Consider the following 24872-nt stretch of genomic DNA (forward strand, 5'->3'; position numbering starts at 1 on the left):
AGCAGAAAGGATTTATTTTGGCTCACAGTTTAAGAGATTTCAGTTCTTGTTTTCTTGGCCTGTTGTTTTTGGGCCCGAGGCAAGACTGTACATCATGGCAGAAGTATTTGGCGGAGTAAACTGCTCCCCTTGTGTCCAGAACAAAGGCGTGAAGGTGGGGTTTGAGGAGAGTGTTTGTGTGTAAGTAGAGGGGCTAGATCCCAGTAACTCCTTCAAGGGCATGTGGCAGTGATCTAGCTTCCTTCCCCTTGGCCCCAGCTCCTGAAACTTCACCTGCCTCCTAAATAGCACCATAGACTTTCGACTGAGCCTTTAACACATGGTCTTTGTGAGACATTTAAGATCCAAACCATAACAACTGACTTTAATGTTTTGGGTCTTAATTTCTTCATTTCAAAGTACTCTGAGAACACAAAGGGATAGATCCCTGTATTAGATTTGGGGTGAATCCTCAATGTCTTACAGTATTACTGGGGACCTTTTTTGACCACCAGGTGATCTTTCTAGGTCACATTGCTAGTGAAAAGCACATGTTTTTAAACTTCTGTGTACTGAGCCCTTTACTATTATAGCAGTAGAGTATAGTTTTCTTAGTGGGCAGAAGTGAGTGGTAGGATTCTTATAGATTTTTGGTAGGTGTGCTAAATTCTTATGAACAGAAGGCATTCCTGTGTTAGGAAATCTTCTAGTAAGTTACTTCTTTGTATGCCACACAACATTGATAGTATACAATGAATAAAAGTTTAATGAAAACACCTTACCCCTATAGATCAGAATCTATCACACTTTTTCTGTGTTTTATTTTGGCTACAGCACCAGGTTATGAGGCAAAAGAGAAAAAAAAAGTATTTGTTAGTAATTTCAATGTTTGAATGATTAAAAGATACTTAAAACTTTTCTCCCCTGTGTCACATCACTATGGAATGTTAAAAGAAGGAAAGACTGAAGCTATTATAACAAGTGATTAGTTATATTTTTAAATAAAGTATAGGATAAATGTATGTTAGCAGCCAAAATATTCATCTTTATTAGATCATTAAAAAGTGTGTTTTATGTTTTATATATCCATAATTAACCTTCTGTTCAACACTAAGGAAATAATAATGAAGAACAGGTACTGGGAAATTTTATCACCCAGAATAATTTCTATTGTGTTGTATATCTAATATTAGAATTCATTGTTATTCAGTAAAGCTAATATCCAAATTTGCTATAAGTTTTGGAGTCATTAAAATATTTTCAATAATCTCATATTAAATTGTTTCTAAAAGATGTCACATGTTTTTCTTAGACTGCATTAAACAGCTTGAATGTTTTATTAACTATTATTAATGTGAAATATCATACTATTTATACATTTAGGACTTATCAAATTGGGCAGGGCTTTTTATTCTACATTAAACAGTCCCTAGATGATCACTGATTTTTTTAAAAAATATTTTTTAGTTGTAGATGGACACTATGCTTTTATTTTATTTATTTATTTTTATGTGGTACTGAGGATCAAAACCAGAGCCTCACACATGCTAGGTGAGCACCTTACCACTGAGCCACAACTCCAACTACTGACCATTGATTTTTAATTTCGCTTTCTTATGAGTATCTTTGTTACATAATAAACTACCCTCAAGTTTAGTGTCTTTAGAATAGCCACAATTTTATTTGTTATTCTACAGATTGGCAGTTTGGTCAGGGCTTAACCTAGTAGTTCTTACCTCTCTTGGGATCACCCTTACAGCTATAGTCATAGTCTTCTGGATTTGCTTGGGGCTATATGTGTGTCACATGTTAAGCTCATTGTTGACTTCTTTTGTCACTGTTGTGCTCATGTTGGCTGGGTTAGGTTTCATTGCATAATAATTTCAAGATTCTAAGAGATAGAGGGGAGCCCTAGAGTTGGAAGTTGTCCATTTTCACTTTTTCACATTCTTTTGTCAAAGCAAATCATATGGCTGACCTATGAAGGGAGGAAAACCAATCTTTATCTCTGTGGGTGGAGCAACCATGACAAATGGTAAAGGAGTGTGCCTACAAGAATGGGAGAAATTGTTCTGTCCAACTTTGCAAATAATCTATCATTTTTATCAATTTTTTTTTACTCCTCCTTCACTTTCAACTCTAATTTCACTATTATTTTTATGCCTCCCCTAGCATGTCCTTTCTTCTTTTTCTCTTCAATGCTGAATTGGTAATTGTATTTTTGAAGACCTTTTGCCCATTGCCAAATTAATATGTAAACCAAAAACAGATCTACCTTGAGAGTGGTCCTGAGATAATTCTACTACAGATCAAGTGTATGATGGTAGTGGGATTTTTCTTTCTCTTTCTCTCTTTTTTTTTTTGAGACAGGATTATAGTGGGGAGAACACAGGGGTTTATTCTACCCTCTTTTTTCACTATGTACCAAGACGATTTTTTTCAAGATAATCTTAATATATTTCAAGAGTTTCACAGAGCCTACCAGGAACTACTGTGTAGTATGAGATCAGAGACAAAATAGAACATTTCAGTGTTCATTTGTTTTACTTAGTTTTTGCAGATCTGATTTTGTTTGAACAAATTTCTTAAAGAAACAAGACTTTAAAATGAGTATTTTAGGTAATTGAACTTGTTGAATTTTGGATATTTGAGTTTAATTATACTGTTAAATGATTTATGGTCTTATACAAATATTTTTGCCTTAAGATATTTCTAAAGTATAGTTTCTAAATGGGGGATTTAAATGTTTCAATTTAAAAAATATATTCTAGAACATAATAATCTCATATTTAGAGTATCAGTTATACAAAAAATAACATTACATAAGTTTAAGGATTTATTAACATCTAAGTAAGTTGTCATTATAACAAAACAGCAAAATAAGAAGGGTTTCAGTATACTGAAAGAGGCATATCATTTAGTCCAAGAGTAGATCTTTTAAAAATATTGAAAGCATTAAACTTTATCAGAAATTAACTATCTATTTAAATGAAAAGGAAATAATTAAAGAGTTATATAGTATATTTTTAAAATATAAGTTTAAATTTTAAGAAGTGTTCAGGGCTGGGGCTGTAGTTCAGTGGTTGAGGGCTTGCCTAACGTGTACTGGGTTTGATCCTCAGCATCACAGAAAAATAAATAAATAAATAAAGGTATTGTGTTCATCCACAACTAAAAATATCCAAAAAAGAAGTGTTCATACGTGTTGCTATAAATGTGTATATGATTGAGGTCTGGACCTATCTGAGGCTTAGAGATAGTCTAATTTCTATATGCCCCCAGGCATGACTTGGGTGACCTTGACAACTGGGTATATAGAACACAAACTGAGGTTATGTGTCCCTTGTAGTTCTGACCTACTAAGGGATCAAGGTAATAGAGGTTATTATCTTATGTTTGAAGGGCAAGTTTTATGAAAGTTATGATTAATTTCTTATAAAAGCATGAATTAATGTATATAATGTGGAGAAAGACAAATTTCAGATAAATAATGAGAATTGTAAAAAATGGATTTCAAGTAGAACTGTCTAAAAATGGTTTTGTGCTTGGTGAAGTTGAGAATTTTCTTTTTCAGATGATGATTAAGCAAAAGCTAGATACAAATCTACTTATGGTCATTACAGAAGGGATTCATTGAGCAAAAAATGGGTTAGATTAGATAGTCCTTAGGGCTTTTTCAGTGCATAAGATTGTATGTGTATTCCAAGTCTACTTCTGGGTCAGTGATTCCAACTGGGAAAAATTTTGTTCACCCTATAAGAGATATTTGGCAATGTTTGGAGATGTTTTGGTTGTCAGTACTGGGGGATCAGTGACAGGGGATACTATCTAGTGGGTAGAGCCAAGGAGTGTTGTTAACTACCCTATAGTTTAGGACAGACCCCTTCCCCAAGTGACATAAAATTATTCATCCCCCAGAGTCACTTGTGCTGATGTTGAAATACTTTGCTTTAGGGATTTGACAGAGTAAGTGACTTAGGTGGTATTCTATTTAATCTTTAAAACTAGTCTACCCCTGAAGTTACTATGCCAGCTAATATGAGCCTTAGGCATAGAAGTGAAGTAGGAAACACTTTCAACAAATTCTTGTCATGCTTATCATACCACCAATTGCATTGCTCTTATGCTCTCTGTAGGGTATGCCACTGTACCACCTCTCTGGACCTGTCCTTTCTGATGACTCTTGACCTTATTAGGCTTAGCGCCCTTGGTCCCTTTTCTTCAACATCTATTCTGTTACCTAGATAATCTACAAAATGAATACCCCAACAAACAATTGATTTAATACTGTTTTCTTAGGATGATAATGCCTGTCTCTCAGTTTCTCTCCCAGGAATTCATAGTGACTCTGCCTCTCAAGATTTCCCCTTATTTACTCAGAGGTCTAGAAAATGTACCATAAAATCTACAAAGTTTCATTCACATAAAACATGTAAGTATACTTTATTAAAGCAAGACAATGTACGTTTTCCCTAATATCTATTCAAAATTATTTAAATAATATTTCAAGACATTAGAAATATTTGCATGCATTTTTATATAGCTAACAACTCTGAGGTAGATTAAAATATCAATGGGAACATTTTGAGCACTGGAAATTACACTAAGAGTGGTTCACAATCATCTGGGTAAAGATCAGTTAACTTGTATTAGTCAACTAGCACTGGTATAACAAAATGCCATAGACTGAATGGTTTAAATAGCAGGATTTATTGCTGTTTCCTCACTTGGGCTGTCCTCTTTGCATGTGAAGAGAGAGTCAGAGTGAGCCCAAGAGCTCTTTGGTGTCTCTTCTCTTATAAAGACACCGCAAGTGTTGTTGGATTAGGACCGAGCCCGTAAGACCTCATTTAACTTATTTAACCTGAATGGACCCTAAGTGTCCTATCTCCAAATATAGTCACATTGGGGGTGTATGGATAAGACTTTAACATATGAATTTTTTGGAAAGGACAAAATCAGTCTGATTATCAGTTTTATACATATGATACTGAGATGAGATAGACACTAGTTTTTTGTTAGAATTTAGTTGATAGAAATAAACCGCTGATGTTGTATTTTGTAGTTTAGTGGCATAACAAACTGAGATGGAATTCAAGTGCCACTGTATTATAGATAATGAGAAAACTTCATTATTGATGCTACTTACTACTAATTATCTGGTATAACAAATTGGATGATTTATTTTTGCTCAGGTAGATATCAATGTATGAAATGGTCTATGTTCTAATGAAATTTTTTGAAGTTGAGTAATTAGAAATATTTTAATGTTTACTTTTCATTAAAATCTGGTCATTTTACACTCTTCTTTATAAAAAATGAAATCATGCTTCTGCAAATTTCTATTTATACTTTGGCTTCTAACTTGATTAATATGAAGGAAATATATGCTTAGGGTAGTTTAGACACTGAGACAGTGTATACCAGGAACCACCTGTTTTCCTTAGGGGCATTTTCTATTAAAATATTAATCACACTATTTGTTGTTAAAGACAGAATTTCCATGAGAAAGTTTTGGCTAACCATACACCCATACCTCATTTTTGCCATGCCCTATATTTAATATGCTCAAGAGTACATTCAGAAGTGCTCTTCAGAACTTTGCAGTTTCCACTCCCAATTAGTCTGGTTTATTGGAACCAATTAAATTTTGAAGACTGAGAAGGGCCCATCATATCAATTTCTAAATGCTTTGGATGTTGCGATGTATTAGTTAGCTTTTTTGCTGCTGTGACTTAAAGACCCAACCAGAATAATTATAAAGAAGAAAATGTTTATTTGGGGGCTCATGGTTTCAGAGGTCTCAATCCATAAATAGCAGACTCCATTCTTTGGGGCTCGGTGAGGCAGAACATCTTGGTGGAAAAGTGTGGCAGAGGGAAACTCACATCATGATCAGGAAGCAGAGAGAGAGATCTCCACTTGCCAGATGCAAATATATACCCAAAGCCACGGCCTATTCCCACCTCCTCCAGCCACATCCTACCACTTCAGTTACTAGTTAATCCCTATCAGGATTAATTCACTGATTGGGTCAATAATTTCTCCTGTGACCCTTGCATTGTCTCAGACATGAGCTTTTAGGGAACACCTCATATCCAAACGATAACATGTGAAGACTGAATTTTGAGGATGTTTTTCTTTTCTACTTCTAATCATTTTTCCAGCATGATGATTTGGAGTTGTTTGGCTTTGCTGAGATAGTGTTTATTCATCTCATTCTAACTTTTTATGCATGTACATAATGGTATTTAGATATGGTGTTTTAGAAATATTTCACAGATAATTTTCTACAAGACTTATAAATTTTTATTTTGAGAAGAATTTAGCTTTCTATGCTCTAAAATACCTTAAAAGTAAACACTTAAAAAAAAAACTACATGAGAGAAATAACCAATTAAAAAAAATTATTCTATTTAAAGACAGGGTCTCACTGAGTTGCTTAGCACCTCCTTCTTGCTGAGGTTGGCTTTGAACTTGCCATTCTCCTGCCTTAATCTTCTGAGTCACTGGGTTTCTAGGTGTGTGCCACCACACCTGGCCCAAGACTATGATTTTTATTTGTGACTAAAATGAATGTGTTTGATCTTAATCATGAAATTTATGTCAAGTATATCTGCGTGTCCAATAGCCTGAATTTTCAAAGAACTTTGGAATATAACCTAGAGCAAGTATTGCATTAATGTTAGTGTTGTTTTAAAATAAAAATAAGTATGGTTGATTTCATAAAAGAATTCAGAAGAAGCAGACTAAAACTCTGTGTCTATGCTAATTGCTCCCCAAAAAGAAAATAAATGCATTACAAATACTATTAAGAGAAAGTTTCAAAAACCTTTGTCTTTCGCTTCGCCCTGCCCCCATGCCTGAGCCTCATCCATGCTAACTCTACCATTGAACTACAGCCCCAGCCGCTCTTCCCATGTCTGTCTTTCTTACCTTCCCTTCCCTTCCTTCCTCCCTTCCCTTCCCCTTCTCCTTCCCCTTCCTTTCCTGCTAATAGAAACAAGGGTTTCTTTGCTACATCCTCAGCCCTTATTTTTTATTTTCTCCAAGGTCTCATTAAGTTGCTCAGGGCCTCACTAAGTTGCTGAGCCTGGCCTTGAACTTGAGATCCTCCTGCCTCAGCCTCTGGAGTTGCTGGGATTACAGACATGTGTCACTATGCCAGGCAATGAAGAATAATTTGTGTGGTTAGAAACTAGTCTGTTCAGTACAAAGCTATTTTACTGCTCCTTTCTCTCTCTCTCTCTCTCTCTTTCTTTTTGGTGCTAGGGATTGAACCCAGGACCTTGTGCACGCTAGGCAAGTGCTCTACCTCACCAACCACTCCATGTCTTTCTAAAGAAGAAAAAAATTAGAAGGGGAAAAAAAAAACATTTTGAGGGACTAAAATACCATATGAGGATCACATTTCTCATTCTAAAACTTTCTAGTCCTCATAAATGGAGGACTAGAAATCTGCTGCTCAGATTTGATGGTACATTATTTTGAATTTTTTAGGATATTCGAGTAATGTTATTTAGAATGTTCAGGAAACATACATACTAAATGTTCACATTATCATAATTATAGTAATGTGATTTTAGTGGTGATAAGTTTGTGTACACATTTGCAGGTATTAGTACCTAAAGTTATATTTTTGATTTTAGGTGGAAACAGACTGCCTTATTGCAATTTAGATCATACAGGTCAGATTTATTCTTGAAACTGTACACAAATTTTATGAAAGGTGTTGACCACATGCAACTAGAATACAAAGTGGAAGAAAGATTTCTTTGTAAGAGATAACCTCCAGCTTGTAAATATCTTTCTTATTTTTTTATTTTTTTGTGGTGCTTGGGATTTAATCCAGGGCCTCATGCATGCCAGGCAAGTGTTCTACCACATCTCTAGTCCTCTTCCTAATCCTTAATCATTTTGGAATCCATAACTAAGAGCTGATGTAAGATTAACTTGATTTCATAGTTGCAATTTATTTTTATTTTCTGTTTTTTCTTAATTTATTTTGAATGTTGAAATGAGGTAAACATTTAAGTTTCTTCTTTCTTCTCATTGCCTTAAACCTTTAAATCTGAACAAAGTTGGCTTTGAATTTTTAAAAATGTTTTGGTGATTTTTTTTTCTTTTATCACTCATATCTATAGACTGTTAAAATAACTTTTGTATAAATCTGAAAAATCTCATTCAATATCATTGTCTTTTAGTGATTAAACTAGATCCTGAGTCTGTCTTGTTGATCAGAGAGGGAAAAAAAGAAAATGAAGGTTTGTTAAGCTTGTACAGAACAGTTTAGAGCCTTAATCTATTATTTCCTTATATAAGCATGGGAAGATTGAAGGAAAAATCTTATGTGTAGACAAATTTGGGGAAAACATCATTGAAAAGTATAGGTTACACAATAAATTGAATTGAAAAACACTTCTGTGGTTCATCTGATTTAGAATCTAAATGTGTACTTTAAGACTTCTTTAATTGTGCTTTAATACTTCTTTTAGTGTTCATTAGAGAAAAACGTTAGTTTATGACCTTTCCTGTCTGAAGAAGTGGCAATCAGTGGGAACTGAGTATGCAGAGAGGAATGTGCAAATGGATATAAATGCTGAGAACCACCCCAGATATGAGCAATACCATGCCTAATCAAGGAAGGATTTTCTTAAATGAATTCTGGAATGAGTATAATACACACAAGGAACCAGCAGATGGCTTGAGTGTAGGCATAGGATGCACAATTTGAGAGAACTAAGTGACATTCCATATACTAAAACATGAGTAATATAACCATATGCTGTGTTTCAAGCAACTTTAAAGAGATTATATATCCCTGTCTTTATTGTTGGTTGCTGATTTTTCTTGAATTATGTATTGGGATTGAATTGACTCTCAATGGACACCTAAAAAATTTGAAACTCAGATGTAGGGCAGCTGTTGGAATTTTGTGCATAAAACAGTATAGTTTGATCAAATGGTGAGTGAGAGCTATGTTGCTGTCACTAATGGTCTTTCTTACCTTAATGAATGGTAAAAATTGGAATTGCCATACTGGTATGTACTATTTGTATATGGCCTTGCTGTGACCTTTTAAAGCAATCTGGAAGATCTTATTTATTTATTTATTTATTTACTTTTTAAAAGTCTCTGAAGGAAAAACATCACCCTTAGCCTGCGTCTTATTCTTATCTGAGGTTAATGGGAATACCATCCTTTGAATGAAAATAACAAAATTACTACATTGTCTGTTTATAACATGGAGGCTTCACTTCAGTGACCTGTCTGCTTTGCCCTGCTGAAAACACAATATTTTTTCAGCTGCAACTTAGCTCTGAGTTCATATAGCAACTTTCTCTTCTACCTCCTTCATGTGCTGAATGACGTGTGAATTTTTTCCCCCTAAATTGAAAAAGTAGTATGTTTGGCAGCTTAGAATAAAGAATAGTCCCTTATATAGTTATATGAACGCATTAGAAAGCTGGCACTTGCAATTTTTCCTCTCATCTTGCTCCATATGTAAACAAGTGGAGTTTTAAGCTTTTATTTGTAATATTTGGATTACTTATTTTGGAAATTTAAAAATTATATTTTAGATCTGCTTTCCTTCACTAGAACAAATATTTTATAGAAGTTTTGAAGATTATGGAATTTTCTTGTCACCTTCACTTTCTTAAATCTCATTCATTATGTAAATAATGAACTCCTTGACACATATTTTAACTTACTGTTTTATTTGCTGTACATGAAAATAGTGTGTGTTTCCTAATTAAGTCGAATGAAATTTGTAAAAGCTGTAACTATTTAAGGGAATATTAAAAAGTCTTTGAGAGAGTTCATGACACTTGTAGGCTTTGGGATTTCATGTGGTTTCAAAATCTGACTCAGTCATACAGCTCTGTATGTTCTTCTAAAACTCATCTCCAAGGTGGTGATAATAATCCCCGCATTGTAGGACTGTGTTGAAAATTACATAAAACAGTGTGTGTCAAGCTCTTAATACGACATTTGACAGACAGTGACCATTCAACAACACTGGCAGTTAGTGATGTTATGCTATCATTTTAATTACAATTATATGGAAGTCTGAGGATTCTTCTTATTACTCTACTTATAAAAAATATTACAGGCATTATGGGGATTATTTCTTTTTTTAATTAATTTTATAATTTTGATTTATTGTACACAAATGAGGTATAACTTTTCATTTTTCTGATTGTACACAATGTAGAGTCACACCGTTTGTGTAATCATAAATGTGCATAGGGTAATGATGTTTGTCTCATTCCATTATCTTTCCTTCCCCACAGCCCCTCACCACCCCTCAATTCCCTCTACACAATCAAGTATTCTTCCATTCTTTCTTTACCCCCTCTGCCCCCATTATATATCATTATCCACTTATCAGAGAAAACATTCAGCCTTTGGTTTTTGGGATTGGCTTATTACACTTAGTATGATATTCTCCAGCTCCAACCATTTACCTGCAGATACCATAATTTTATTCTTCTTTATGACTGAATAATATTTCATTGTGTATATATACCATGATTTCTTTATCCATTCATCTATTGAAGGGCATCTAGGTTGATTCCACAATCTGGTTATTGTGAATTGAGCAGGTATGAACATTGATGTGGCTGTATCTCTGTAGTATGCTGATTTTAAGTCCTTTGGGTATAGGCCGAGGAGTGGGATAGCTGGGTCAAATGGTGGTTCCATTCCGAGTTTTCTAAGGAATTTCCATACTGCTTTCCAGAGTGGCTGCACCAATTTGCAACTCTACCAGTAATGTATGAGCATGCCTTTTTTCCCCACAGTAGCCACTAAAACAACATTAATATGGATAAAATATTTACCAGAGGCAGGGTGATGTAATTGAAAGCCTCAAATTTGTAGTCAGTCACTCTGGGCTTTGAGTTTGAATTTAACCACATAAATATTCTGTGATTTTAGTTAAGTAACTTATCTTCTGAGTCCAAATGCCTCATCTTTAAAAGTCGAGTGATTAAATAAATGAAAAAGCCACTTTGAAGATTAGAGATAATATTTTTTAAAATACCCAGTGCCTGGTACTGTTAATACATAGTAGATTATTATTATTTTATTCATCTACTTTCTTCTTCTCTTTGTTCTCTGGTTCCTTTTACCTAGTTATTTTTATATATCTTCATTTATCCCTCTTTCATGATTTCTTTTGGCTCTTTACTCTTTCCATATTTATTTCCTTCCTTTATTTTTTGTTTTGAATTGCATTTTAGTGGCTTATAATAACCAATTAATTACCATAAAATAGAGGAATTTGTAGGGGGGGCAACTAAATATCTTAGTAACTTTTATATATAAGTCATTAGCTAAATTCTATGTCTAGCAAACTGTATTTCCTTTACATGATAATAATAGAGATGTGAACAAACGACTGTGTGTGTCTGATAAAAATGTCTCATTGGTTTTTACACTTTCAGCTCTGGGAGTATGCTTTGAATGAGAGTTTTGTTTAATGACTGAATTCATCTTGATCTTTACTTGACTATTAAATTTTCTTTTAAAAATTTTAACAAGGTTAGATTTTTTTCCACATGTAGATCTTTATCTATAGTCCTTCAATTAGTGAGTTGTTTTAAACTATTTGTTTAAAAAAATTGCCAGCAGATGGAAAGATCTCCCATGTTCCTGGATAGGCAGAATTAATATTGTCAAAATGGCCATACTACCTAAAGTGCTATACAGATTCAATGCAATTCCAATTAAAATTCCAATGATGTACCTTGCAGAAATAGAGCAAGCAATTATGAAATTCATCTGGAAGAATAAAAAACCTAGAATAGCTAAAGCAATCCTCATTAGCAAGAGTGAAGCAGGAGATATTGCAATACCAGATCTTCAACTCTACTACAAAGCAATAGTAACAAAAACGGCATGGTATTGGTATCAAAATAGACAGGTAGATCAATGGTACAGAATAGAGGACATGGACACAAACCCAAATAAATACAATTTTCTCATACTAGACAAAGGGGCCAAAAATATGCAATGGAGAAAAGATAGCCTCTTCAACAAATGGTGCTGGGAAAACTGGAAAACCATATGCAACAGAATGAAATTAAATCCATATCTCTCACCATGCACGAAACTAAACTCAAAATGGATTAAGGACCTCGGAATCAGACCAGAGACCCTGCATCTTATAGAAGAAAAAGTAGGTCCAAATCTTCAACATGTCGGCTTAGGACCAGACTTCCTCAACAGGACTCCCAGAGCACAAGAAATAAAAGCAAGAATCAATAACTGGGATAGATTCAAACTAAAAAGCATTGTCTCAGCAAAGGAAACTATCAGCAATGCGAAGAAAAAGCCTACAGAGTGGGAGAAAATCTTTGCCAATCATACTTCAGATAGAGCACTAATCTCCAGAATCTATAAAGAACTCAAAAAACTCTACACCAAGAATGCAAATAATCCAATCGACAAATGGGCTAAGGAAATGAACAGACACTTCACAGAAGAAGATCTACAAGCAATCAACAAACATATGGAAAAATGTTCAACATCTCTAGTAGTAAGAGAAATGCAAATCAAAACAACCCTAAGATTCCATCTCACCCCAATTAGAATGGCGATCATCAAGAATACAAGCTACAACAGGTGTTGGCGAGGATGTGGGGAGAAAGATACACTCATACATTGCTGGTGGGGCTGCAAATTAGTGCAGCCACTCTGGAAAGCAGTGTGGAGACTCCTTAGAAAACTTGGAATGGAACCACCATTTGACCCAGCTATCCCACTCCTTGGCCTATACCCAAAGGACTTAAAATCAGCATATTACAGAGATACAGCCACATCAATGTTCATAGCTGCTCAGTTCACAATAGCCAGATTGTGGAACCAACCTAGATGTCCTTCAATTGATGAATGGATAAAGAAAATGTGGTATATATATACAATGGAATATTACTCAGCCATAAAGAATGATAAAATTATGGCATTTGCAGGCAAATGGATGAAATTGGAGAACATCATGCTAAGTGAGATAAGCCAATCTCAAAAAACCTGGAGGATACTTAACTTCACTCATAGGAGGAATGCAACCATAATGTGAAGTAGCATTTCCTTCACCCATCAGATTGGCAAGTATAAAATAGTTTGATAAAGCACAGTTTTTATGGATATGGGAAATAACTGGTATAAGGGAATGCCTACTTTCATAAACTATTGGTGGGAGTTTATTGGTATGACCTCCTTAGAAGTGCAATTTAGAAATATTTGTTAAAATTTAAAATATACCTACCCTTAATTCCAGCAAGAATGACAATTATTAAACAAACAAACAAAAAAAAAGTGAACACTTGCTGGTACAGATGTAGAGAAAAGAAAACCCTTGTACACTGTTGATGGAAATGTAAATTAGTGTAACCAGACATACCATTGATCCAGCAATCCCACTACAGGATATGTAACTGAAGGAAGTGGAGTCAATCTTTCAGAGAGACATTTGCTCTCCTCTATGCATCACAGCACTGTTTATAGTAGAAATGGAAACAACTTAGCATGTGTTAGCTGAAAATGGATAAAGAAAATGTGATACATATGTGGAATACTATTCAATTATAAAAAGGAATGGAATCCTGTTATTTGTGACAATACAGATAGAACTGCAAATCATTCTGTTAAGTGAAATAAGTTAGACACAGAACTGTGATCTCACTTATATGTGAGTTCTAAAAAAGTTTATGATCTTTATAGAATTTGAGAGTACAATGTTGTTCACCAAAGGCCAGGGAGATGAGTGGGAATGGTGGAAGTGTTAATTGTTGGATACTAAATTACATTTCTATATTTTAGGAACCTAATGTTGTAACAACTGAGGGAAAACCTAAACAAACCCTGTAGCTTCACTTGTTTTTAGTACACTTTAAAAATCACTGATTTTTTAGGTCACACAGCTGAGCAATATAGTTATTAGTCCCTCGTTATCTTTGCTGTAGATGATACTTCTGAGTTATGGATTATGTTAACAGTTGCCTAGGTTGCTTTTAAAAGACTTGAAGGTTGCTTTTGTTGAAAGCACTAACTCTTCATGAGAGCCTGCGGAACTGCCCAATGAACTAAAGGATGATGAAAAAACTTAGTATCTTTGCTTTCATATTGTATCTGTTTCCTTTGCTACCTTGACCGCTGGATCAGATTTCTACTCAACTCTGCATATAGACATGTTAGTCATTTAAAAAATGTTTGTCTGGGGCTGGCAATATGAGATTAATATGTCCTAAATGTACCTAATCTCTCTCTTCCACCTTCAAGATTGAAGACACCAAGATAAGAGTAACAAAGATATTTTCAAGATAGAAAGGAGAATCACTACCTTGTGATTACATGCATACCAACTACCTGGTTTCACAACATCTTATTCTAGACCACTGGAGAGGTGCCTAGAAATCTCTAGTCATCAGTCATTTGTTAACCTAAGATCTCTCTTTCCCCCCGTGCTTAAGGATAAAGAGCTTAAAAATTCTAAGATTTCTCCTCCACCAGGCACTAGCACATGTACTCATTGTCTTGGTATTCTAGATAAATCACTTTCCTTTCCCCCCAAATAAATGGATTACAATTAGATATGAATAAGAAATTCTGTTGTGCCATTGCACAGTAGGGTAACTACAGATTACAATGTTCTGTACATTTTAAAAGGCTAGAAGAAAAGGTTTTGAAAGTTTTAACCATAAAGAAATGATAAATGTTTGAGGAGATAGACATATTGAACCTGATTTAAACATTATACAATGTACACATGTATCAAAATATCACATGATACTCAATATGTGTAATGTTTTTATGTACTAATTAAAACTAATTTTAAAAATCGACTTATCCTTTGACATAGTCAATCCAATTCTAAGCATTTGTCTCCAATGATATAAGGGCATGATTACAAAACATATCTTTATATTAAATTTTCTTTCATCAACTCCAAATTTTTTTTGCAGAATATTTTAAGTAAACTTCAGCGTTTCCATATGTGTTTGTATGTGAGCATAAAAATTTTAAGCAGTATAAAGCAGTGTCTTTATTTTGTATGTATCTGGGTTCAAAGGTATATACATACATACTCAAAATTCTACACACAGTTCAGATGTCTGGGTAAAAGAGAATATTATTTTCATTGTGGTTTTTTTATTTGTGTTTCTATTTGAATTTTTTAATTATGTGCATGTATTACTTTTCTTGTTTTAAATTTTAATTTTTTGAGATGGGTTTATATGGTATAGAAATTACCAGCTTAAAGTTTGAGTTCCATGAACTTTTCTTATGTTTACAGAGTTGTGTGTGTATCCATTCCTACAATCTAATTTTAGATCCTTTTAATCCCCCCATAAAATAAATCATACATCCGTTATTAGTACGTCTCCATTACTCCTTACTTTCTCACTTCTAGGCAACCATTATTCAATTTTCCGTAAGTAAATTTGCCTATTTTTGAATTTCATGTAAATGATGAGGTATAATGTGACTGGCTTCTTTCACTTAGCATAGTATTTTTGAGGTTCATCCATGTTGTAACTCAACTAACATTTTTTAAATTTAAAAAATATTTTTAAAAATCAAAGTTAAAATAGCAGTTTTGAAATTACAAATTTAAGTGTATTTCACAATGCTTATATGTTTTGGAATTCCAGATAAATTATTTATTATGAATAGGTACCAATTATTGAACATCTACAATGTACTAGTCACTCTATTAGGCTTTTTGTGTGTTTGGTCACAGCATTTAATCCTTATAGCATACATAATAGTATGCAGTTTCTACAAATGAACAGATGAAATATTATTAATTTTTTGTGTTGAGTTGTACAGAGTATATAAATGTTGTGATGTATAAAGGTGTCCATGTGCAGACACATACTTTACAACCAGAATTAAATTATGTAAAGTACCATAACAAACACTTTTACAACACACAGTAAAAAGTCATTTCCTCACTAGGATGTCTTAGAACCTTTCATAGTGATGAAGATGATCAACACCTGTTCTACCTATGATAAACACTACCACATACGCCTATTGATTACTTGATATATGGCTAGTGTGAATGAAGAAGTGAATTTTAATATTTAATTTTATTTAGAAACTTAACTACATTCTGCTTCTGGACAGGATTGTCTTAACAGTGATTGGATTTTACTCTCTCAATTGAAACATCTGAACAGTTACAAAAGGGACAAAATACATGAAACAATGGTTTGTAAGAACCTAGACATTAAGCATTGGAGGCCAGGGATCTCTGAGACATGGGAATGAATGAAATAAATCTATTATTATTCTAGTTTTGAGAGAATTTCCAGGCATGAGTCAAAGAGGAGTCACTTGCACACAGTCCACAAAACTTTCTGAGTTGAGAAAATAAAACTGAAAGAGTGGGCAGACCGTGCTGGAAAGAGTTCACAGAACAGAGGATAGAGAGGAAAGTACTCTGCTTGTTATAGATTAGAGCATGTGTATGAGGAAACTACCCTCAGGCCAAGGCAAAAGAACAACCTAAAGGATTATAGTTTCTTAATGGAATGACTTAAACAGGGTTAGGATTACTGTCTGTTTCTATGAACTGGCCATAGTGGAAAATTGCAAAGAATCATATGGCACTGGGTAAGGTTTTATCTCAGTAACGAGTAATAATTAGTAGTGCTCCTAGACTGAGCACTATTACAGTCTCACCTAAATATCTTAAAAGCAATTCCTTAAAAGAATTAAACTGTTTGTAAGTAATTTAATTGTGTCCCAGAATAAAGCTTAAGAAGATTTTTGGGAATACAGAAATGTCCATTTCCCATCAAAGTAAAATTCAGAATGCCCAACATTAAATAAAAAATGACCACTTAAGGCACAGAATAAGTTGCCTCATAATAAGATAAATCAGTGAATTAATGTCAAACTAGAGCTGATAAAGATGTTAGAATTAACAGGCAAGGACATTAAAAAGAGTTATTAAAACTAAATCCTATAGTTTCCAAAAGTTAAATAGAGACAAAGAAGAGAGGATAAAAGCCCAAATTAGACTTCTAAAGAATAAAATTATGTATGAGATGTGAAGTTTACTGGATAGCATTAATGGTAGGTACACATTGTATAAAAAATTTTTAGTGAAGATGTAGCTCAGTTGCAGAGCCCTTGCCTAGTATGTGTGAGGCACTGGGTTTGATCCTTAGCACCACATAAAAATAAACAAATAAAATAAAGGCATTCTGTTCATCTACAACAACAAAAATTTTTTTGAAAAAAAGAAATAATGCAAAATGAAACATGGAAAAGAAAGTTGTTGTTTTTTTAACATAATGATGGGCATTAATTGTGAGTTATGGGAAAATTTCAGGTGACTTGCTATGTAATTGAAATTTCTGGAAGAGAGAATAAGGAGGATAAAAAACATTTGGTGAATTCACAGCTAAAATTTTTTCAAATTTAATGAAAATTGTAAACTCAGTTATCTAAGAAGCTTAATGAAACCTTAGTAAATAAACATGACAAGGGCTACCTCAAGGCATAATAATAATAATAATAATCAAATTCTGCAGATATATTACAATGACATTTCTAAACTACTGAAAAAAGAAATTCATTCACCTAGAATTTTATACCTAGCAAAGGTACCTTTCACAATGAAATGGAAAAGAATTTCAGGCATATATTTTCAATGAAAAGTGAATAAAATGTAGTTGTAAATTTACTGACTCTACCCATATCCCCAAAATACACACACACACACACACACACACACACACACACACACACTGGATGGGAACAATAGCACAGTTGTCAGGAGAAATGAAAATATACTCATAAGATTTTTATATTGCGTTAGTAGCATAATGTTATTTTAATGTAGACCATAGCAATTTGTAGATGCATGCTATAAATGTTAAAACAGACATTAAAATATTCCAACAAAGAAGAGAAAATGGAATCATTAGAAAAATTTGGTTAATTCAAAATAGGAAGAAAAAAGAAACAAAAGTGAGATAAATAGAAAAATTAATAGTAAGATGATAGATTTAAATCTAAACATTCCACTAAATGTATTAAATAAAAACAATCTAAATATCCCAACTAAGAGGCATAAAAAAAGGAAGAGACAGCTATATGCTGCTTGTAAGCATATACTCCAAATATAACAATCTTAATCAGTTAAAAATAAAAGAAAATTAATACTAAGTTAAAAAGATCTAGAATTACTATCAAATAATGAGAGAATACTATAAATATCTTTTGTGAAAAATTTCATTATCTTGAGTATGATGATGATTTTGCAGGTGTATAATTATGTCAAAACTTTCAAAATTCTACCCTTTAAATATGTACAGTTTATGCTAATTATGGCTCAATTAAAGCTGTTAAGTCATTTAAATAGCCACAGATGTACAATAGCTGCTGCACTGAACTGTGCAGTAGTACCTGGTAAATTTCCTGAGGGTCAGAATTACATTTAAATATTCTCTGTATCTAACAGATGCAGACTAACTGCTTTTCTAATATTTATTTGATGAAGGAATTCAAGATAGAACTAGCCTGGTAGACATGGACATATATACCTCCTTAGGATCTAAGTTTTTTGATGTGAGAAGAGATGTGCTGGTTTATTTCAAGGTTCCTTTTAGCTCTAAAATTCTGTAATTTGAAAAACAAAATTTTTCATTTCTAACTGCAGCTTTACATTTATTTTGGAAGAGTACTTTGTTGAGATCACAATGATTTAATAAACTAGCAGAATTAATTTAAAAGAATTAAATAACCTTACTTAGTGCTATAGTTTGGGTCTAGAATGTCCCTGAAAGTCCTATGTGTTAAAGGATTACTTGCCAGTCTGTGTTGCTATTGAGAGATGGTGGAACCTTTAATAAGTGGAGCCTAGTGAGAGGCAGTTAGTAGGGGCGTGTATTTGAATTGTATTTGGGACCCCACCCACTGCTTCTCTCTCTTTCTGCTTCCTGATTTCCAAGGTGAGCAACTAACATATCTTTGCTTCCTTGTACTTCGTATAAAGCAGCAATATTTACTCCCTTGTACTTCTGTTTTCTTATCCTACCTCATTTTCCTCCAATACTCCAAATGGCTACCTAACCTATCATACATGAATAGAAAATAAGTTTCATAAGAGCAAGGACTTAATTCGTATTTTATGCTGTTGTAAGTTTTAGATAACTGCCTGGCACATAGTAGGTATTCAATAAATATTTTATGGAATGAGTTGATTTATTGAACTTTAATTTTTGTTAGATTTATTTTCTTGTTTCTACAAGTTTTCATGTTTTGATTTTCTGCTATGTATTAAAGAAAACTCCAATTATTGCCTATTTGAAAATAATTTATTTCCAAAATTATATCTCTGGACTAGGTCTTTATATCTAGATCACTTCAGTAAGAAAACAAAAATAATTTACAATATACCTGGTACTTTTATAATCATCATTGATTCCGTTAATAAAGTGAGACATTATTCTTAATTTATAGATGAAGCTAAAGCTTTGAGAAATCATAGAAAGCATTCAGAGTCACACAGAAAGAGGATTCAAATCTTACACCAAAGCTTGTGTTCTTGAACATCCCCCCCTTTCAAATATATCATTGGTAAAGATAATTATCAGTTTAATATAAGCACAGATCAGTTTAGTATATTAGGATAAAGCATAGTGACAATTTAAGGGAAGAAGTCTTTGAATATGTTCTTTAGAGAAGATAATTTGGGGAAGAAGTAGAATAATTCTAGAGAGGCTTTTGAATGGTCTTTTTCAGGGTGACATTGATTTATGCAGGGGAAGCACAAAACATTGACCATCTGGGAAGGTTGGCATTACCCAAAGGGGATAGAATGAAAGGAAATAAAAAATTGAGTTTCATAATCTGGGTTTGGACCAGTAAATCATAGCCAGTAAACAGACTCACTTGATGTGACATTATAATTGATTAATGAATAACAAAAATAATCTATATGCCTGAGGTTTCTAAAAAGAGTATAATAATCCTTAGTTATCACAAATAGGTTATTTTTGAAAGCAATGGAAAGGAAAGATTAGAAAGAAAAGAAGTAGGGGGAAGGGAGGGAAGAAGAGTATCTGTTTATCAGAGAAAGATCATATATAATGTAATAATTGGTACACAAATACTTTTTTTTAGTATTAATTGATATCAATGTTCTTTTGCCTGGGTATATATCTCTTAAGTTATGCAGGCTGTATTTATAATGCTTATCTTAAGCTAAGATGGCCAACTTGACAAGCTTGATTTGTAATAGCTAAACTGTTATATTTTCTTCAAGTTGAGTAGGGATTATTTGTTTGGAAATAGCAAAACACTGTTTTACCCATTTTCATTTTTGCTCTCATTGTGGTCAGCATTTTACAGTTGAGAGATTGTTCATCTCTTATTTATCTGTGATGTGAAGCCATTGATAATTGGTCTGCTTAATTTACACTGTTTGCATAAGAATGCATTTTAGAGCTTCTTGCTTCTTTGTGACTTAAAAACAGTTTTATAGAGATCTACTTTGCTGGTAAAACTAAGACTGGGGTTCTGGATTCCTCCCCTATACCACCTTACTATGTTTTAGTATGATAATTCTGAGGAATGCTTCTTCGATCCAGGTTTGTTGTATGTTCATATGCTTGCTTTTAGAGGAACGGACTTTTTTCCTAGGTAATACATATTTCATAAAGGATGATTATATTTTAATGATTTTTTCTTATAAGAATTGGCTGTCAGCTGGACTGTATTTTACATTTTAAAGAATCTGATTTTCTTGATATAGTAGTTAATAGGCTTTCTGACTTATCCATTGACTTGAATATATAAAAGCTGTTATCCTAGTTTTGAAGTTAATTGCCTCTTCAGGTATTTTAACAGACAAGTTAAAAAATTACCTTTTTTTTTTTGAACCTTGTTACACTTCCATCTATTCTATATAACTTTGTGTGTGTGCGAACCATACATACCTATATACATATACACACATACATGCACAGTCATCCTTCTGTATCATTGAGTTTTGTATGCATGGATTCAACCATGGATTGAAAATATTTAGAAAAAATTTGAATCTGTATTGAAGCTATATAGACATTTTTCTTTGTCATTATTGCTTTAAAAATACAGCCTAGCTACTGTTTACATGGCCTTTATATTGTATTAGTTGTGATAAGTAATGTAGAGATGATTTAAAGTATGCACAGGGTATGTGCAGATTATGTGCCCAAACATATAAGGGACTTGAGCATTCATGAATTTTGATACTTGTGGGGGTAAAGTGGGTTGTGGGTTGTGCTTAGAACTAATTCCTTAAGGATATGGAGGGACAATTGTATATAATGTGTATATTATAATTATATATAATTAGTTTATTATTGCCTTAATATAATTTATTTGAAAGGTTCAGAGTATAAAATATGCATGACTAGTTTTTTTATATCCCTTCGTTGTTTTTAGGCACAAGATTTTAATGATGAATACTTTTTCCTTATAAGTCACACAAATAATGATGTCAGTGTTCTTTTGTAAATAATGTATTTTCTCCTTGTAGGTCCTTTTGTTCTGCATCACAGCGGCCATGTACATGTTCTTTTTCAGGTATGTTGTGTTTTATCTATTTATTTTAATACTAAAAATAGTATGCCTTTGTAATTTTTTTGTCAACCATGAAATGCAAAATATTCCCTAAATAATTGGCCCCCACAAGTAACCTTTATTCCTAGGTTGGTAATGGATATATCCGTACTTCTTTGTGAGTAGAGAAAAGAGAAAGAGGGAAGGAAGATACACTTTTTCCTCCCATTCTCCATGCAGGCCCATTTTAGAAAATAGAATATGTTCATTAATAGGACTCAAATCCCAATAATAGAATTTTTGTTTGGTTTTAGGTATTCTTCATTCTCCTTTTTAAACCAATCAACATTTTAAATTTAAATGAGAAAAAAATGACAGTAGAGTTCTAGCTAAGCCTTCTGTGAAGGTACCTTAGCACATTAATCATACTCTATAAATATTAAATTTGTAAGTTTTACTTTTCATTGGAAGTCTGAGGAAAGTGGGAGAAGTGTGAGAGTGTTTCAAGATATGAATGCTAATAAGAATACTCTCTGTCATCTTTGTATAATCACAGCAATATGGAATATAATTTTTGATTATAAAGAGTCTACTCCTTAATCATAACCTTCATCTTCAGTGATATCAGTTAATTCCTCTTTATATCTCTCTTATTTAAATAAATCTTGGTTTTCCTCAATCTATGCAGGGTTCAAACACAGCAAGAATGACCAGGCTTTTAAATTTATAATTTATAATTAATTGACAAAGGCCATTATGGGTTTTAATGATATATTTGGTAGATATATTTATCTTTTCTTTAAAAAGAATGAGATAATTGAACCATACCTACATTTTTAAACCACTGATTTCTTGCCAGAACATCCTAATAAATATTTGATAAAACCCAATGACATAATTTAAAATTACCTTGATTTTGAAAATGTTATATGTAAGTACAAAATGATGATGCTATGATTTTTATTTTGGTAAAGAGACAGCCAGAGCATTAGGGGAAATGTATAATAAACATTCAGAGTTGGGAGGACTTGACCAGCAAAGAATTGGTAAGGGGATGCATAGAATTTTACATCAGTTATTAGTAAGTGAGAAAATTATTGGGGCTGTCTGGTTGTCTTTCTAGTGCTAGGTATTGAGTGCAGGGCTTTGTGAGTGCTAGGCAGGTGCTCTACCACTGATGTATGCCTCTAGCCTGAAGAGTTTTACTCTATTCATTATTTTTACTGTATCTTCATATATACTATACTGTTAAACTGGACTAGTATACTGATATACCATGCACAGACTATGGTCCCTTTCCTATATTTTATAACTTAGGAGTAGGGAAGGGTTAGGAACAATAACTGTCTAATTCCATCAGTTTCCAAAGAATTCATGATTATAGTCACACATATTTATTAAGACAATATTATAGAAAGTTCACATGGTTTATAGTTATATCTTTATTTGTATAGTCTGAAGATAAAGTATACCTGCTGGGAAAAATACAATTGTAAGAAAAGCAAAGTTAGAAATTCAAATCTTGTTGACATGCACAGGAGGAAAGAACAACACCAAGTAAATTTTCTTTTTGTAAAAGTACCTACCAGAACAGGCAGTTAAATGAAACAGTCACCAAGGTGATGCTGAAGGACAACATACATGCTTTAATGTTTAGCATTTCTTTGTCATAAGACAGTTTTGAGGTTTAGAAACAAATCCTGTGTTGAATACACTGATAAATGACCAATTTGTAGCATGGTTTTAGGAAATTATATTTTGAAAGCTGCTGCCATCAACCTAGTATTTTGGTGTAGAAAGAAAATCAACCCTATAAATATGTGTTTTGGTGCAGAGCTACAGAACCTTTTCCTGTTTCAGTCATAAAGTCTGGGTTAAAAACAACAGTTTAAAATACTTTCCAGAAGGCTCAATGCAAGGTTTAAGTGCCAAGATAAACACTTTCAATTTTCTGAGGAAAGGGGTTGTTTTTCTTCTAAAAGAAGCACTATCACCAAATTCTTAGTGTTCTTGGCAAAAGTTAGTTTGAATAACTCAACAAAAGAGGTTTGATGAATGGTAAAATAAAACCATTTATAAAGTACTATAACCAAACAAAACAATGTTATATGTTTTTCTGAACTATAACTTGTGTTTGGAAAGAACAGACATTATACAATAGCATTTGGCTAGTCCAATTGTATTAAAATATTTTATTCTAGAAATTAAATTTTATTACAAATGCAGACATTTGTGAGCACATTTATTTAATATATTAATAATTATTTTCAACCTAATTGCATAAATTGAATGCTTAAATATCAGATGATATTGACCCCAAGACTCCTTTTATTGTGACCTTTCTTAGCAAGAGTATAAGAAAAAAATTTTATGTTTGAATGAGTCAACTCATGTTTTTATTCTAAAAAGGGAAATGAGACCCCTTCAATAGAGAAAAAATGTAGGATTTTTTTTTTTTTTTTTTTTTTTTTTTTTTTTTTAAGAAAGAACTTGAGGAAATAGTTCCTAAAGTATTTTCTAATAGGTCACTGGCTGTGATGTTTGTATTGTGAGTTTATTTAAAACAGAACACAATATTTTTGGTGTTGAAAACTATGGTTAAGTAAATATGAAATGAAACATTTTACTCTTAAATAGCTTTTTGATAGTTCTTTAAGATGCTTTATCTCATACATGGTAATTATGATTTTTAATCTATACATGAGAAAAAAAGGCTATGTGCAAATGAAATTCTGGGAACACCTCACAGGCTTGGGTTGGGGAAAGGTAATGTGTGAAGAGAGAGGTTTAGTTCTGTTACACTTTTTAGCCAGCTGGCCTGCAGCAATATAGCCATGAAGTTCTTGCTATAGATTCTGTTAGGAACTGGGATATAAGGCAGGATGAAACATATTTTGAAGATCTTTTGAAAGAAGGCTCTTTGTACAGTTCCAATGGGCATTGTTCTGAGTGGTGCTGCCTACTTGTTCAATTATCTTATCATTATGCATTGTTTTGTCATTACCTTTTGCTCTGACAAAAGCTGGTGATTGTCTGTCACTATCAATGCAGGTCAAGCAGAATCATGAAAATTTAATAGAAAATCCTGTCTCATGTACTCCTTAAAGAATTTTTAAAAAACTTTCAAATATGTATTAATGAATAAAACAACCTGAGTTCTTTTGAGTTAAAGGATTCATCTTATTTCTTGAATCAGGCTTAATTAGGATCTTCTTCATAGTCATGTGGAGGAAAGAAATTCATTTCTTTTGGCCACTAACTTTTTTCTGTTTTATATGAGAAAACAAAGGAAAGAATCAGTAAGCACCAAGAGAAAATGTTAT

At 32.9% G+C, this 24872-nt stretch overlaps 1 protein-coding gene across 1 annotated transcript in view; it reads left to right on the forward strand.

Annotated features, from left to right (window-relative positions):
* The window catches only part of Tmem135 (transmembrane protein 135), a 221061-nt gene that overhangs the window by 130737 nt on the left and 65452 nt on the right, over positions 1–24872 (forward strand). Inside the window, exon 6 of the mRNA XM_047518197.1 lies at positions 21527–21573. Within this exon, the coding sequence (XP_047374153.1) occupies positions 21527–21573 (47 nt within the window). The remainder of the gene's footprint in view (positions 1–21526; positions 21574–24872) is intronic.

The sequence above is a fragment of the Sciurus carolinensis genome, chromosome 11 (assembly GCF_902686445.1).
Source record: "Sciurus carolinensis chromosome 11, mSciCar1.2, whole genome shotgun sequence".
Taxonomy (NCBI): domain Eukaryota; kingdom Metazoa; phylum Chordata; class Mammalia; order Rodentia; family Sciuridae; genus Sciurus; species Sciurus carolinensis.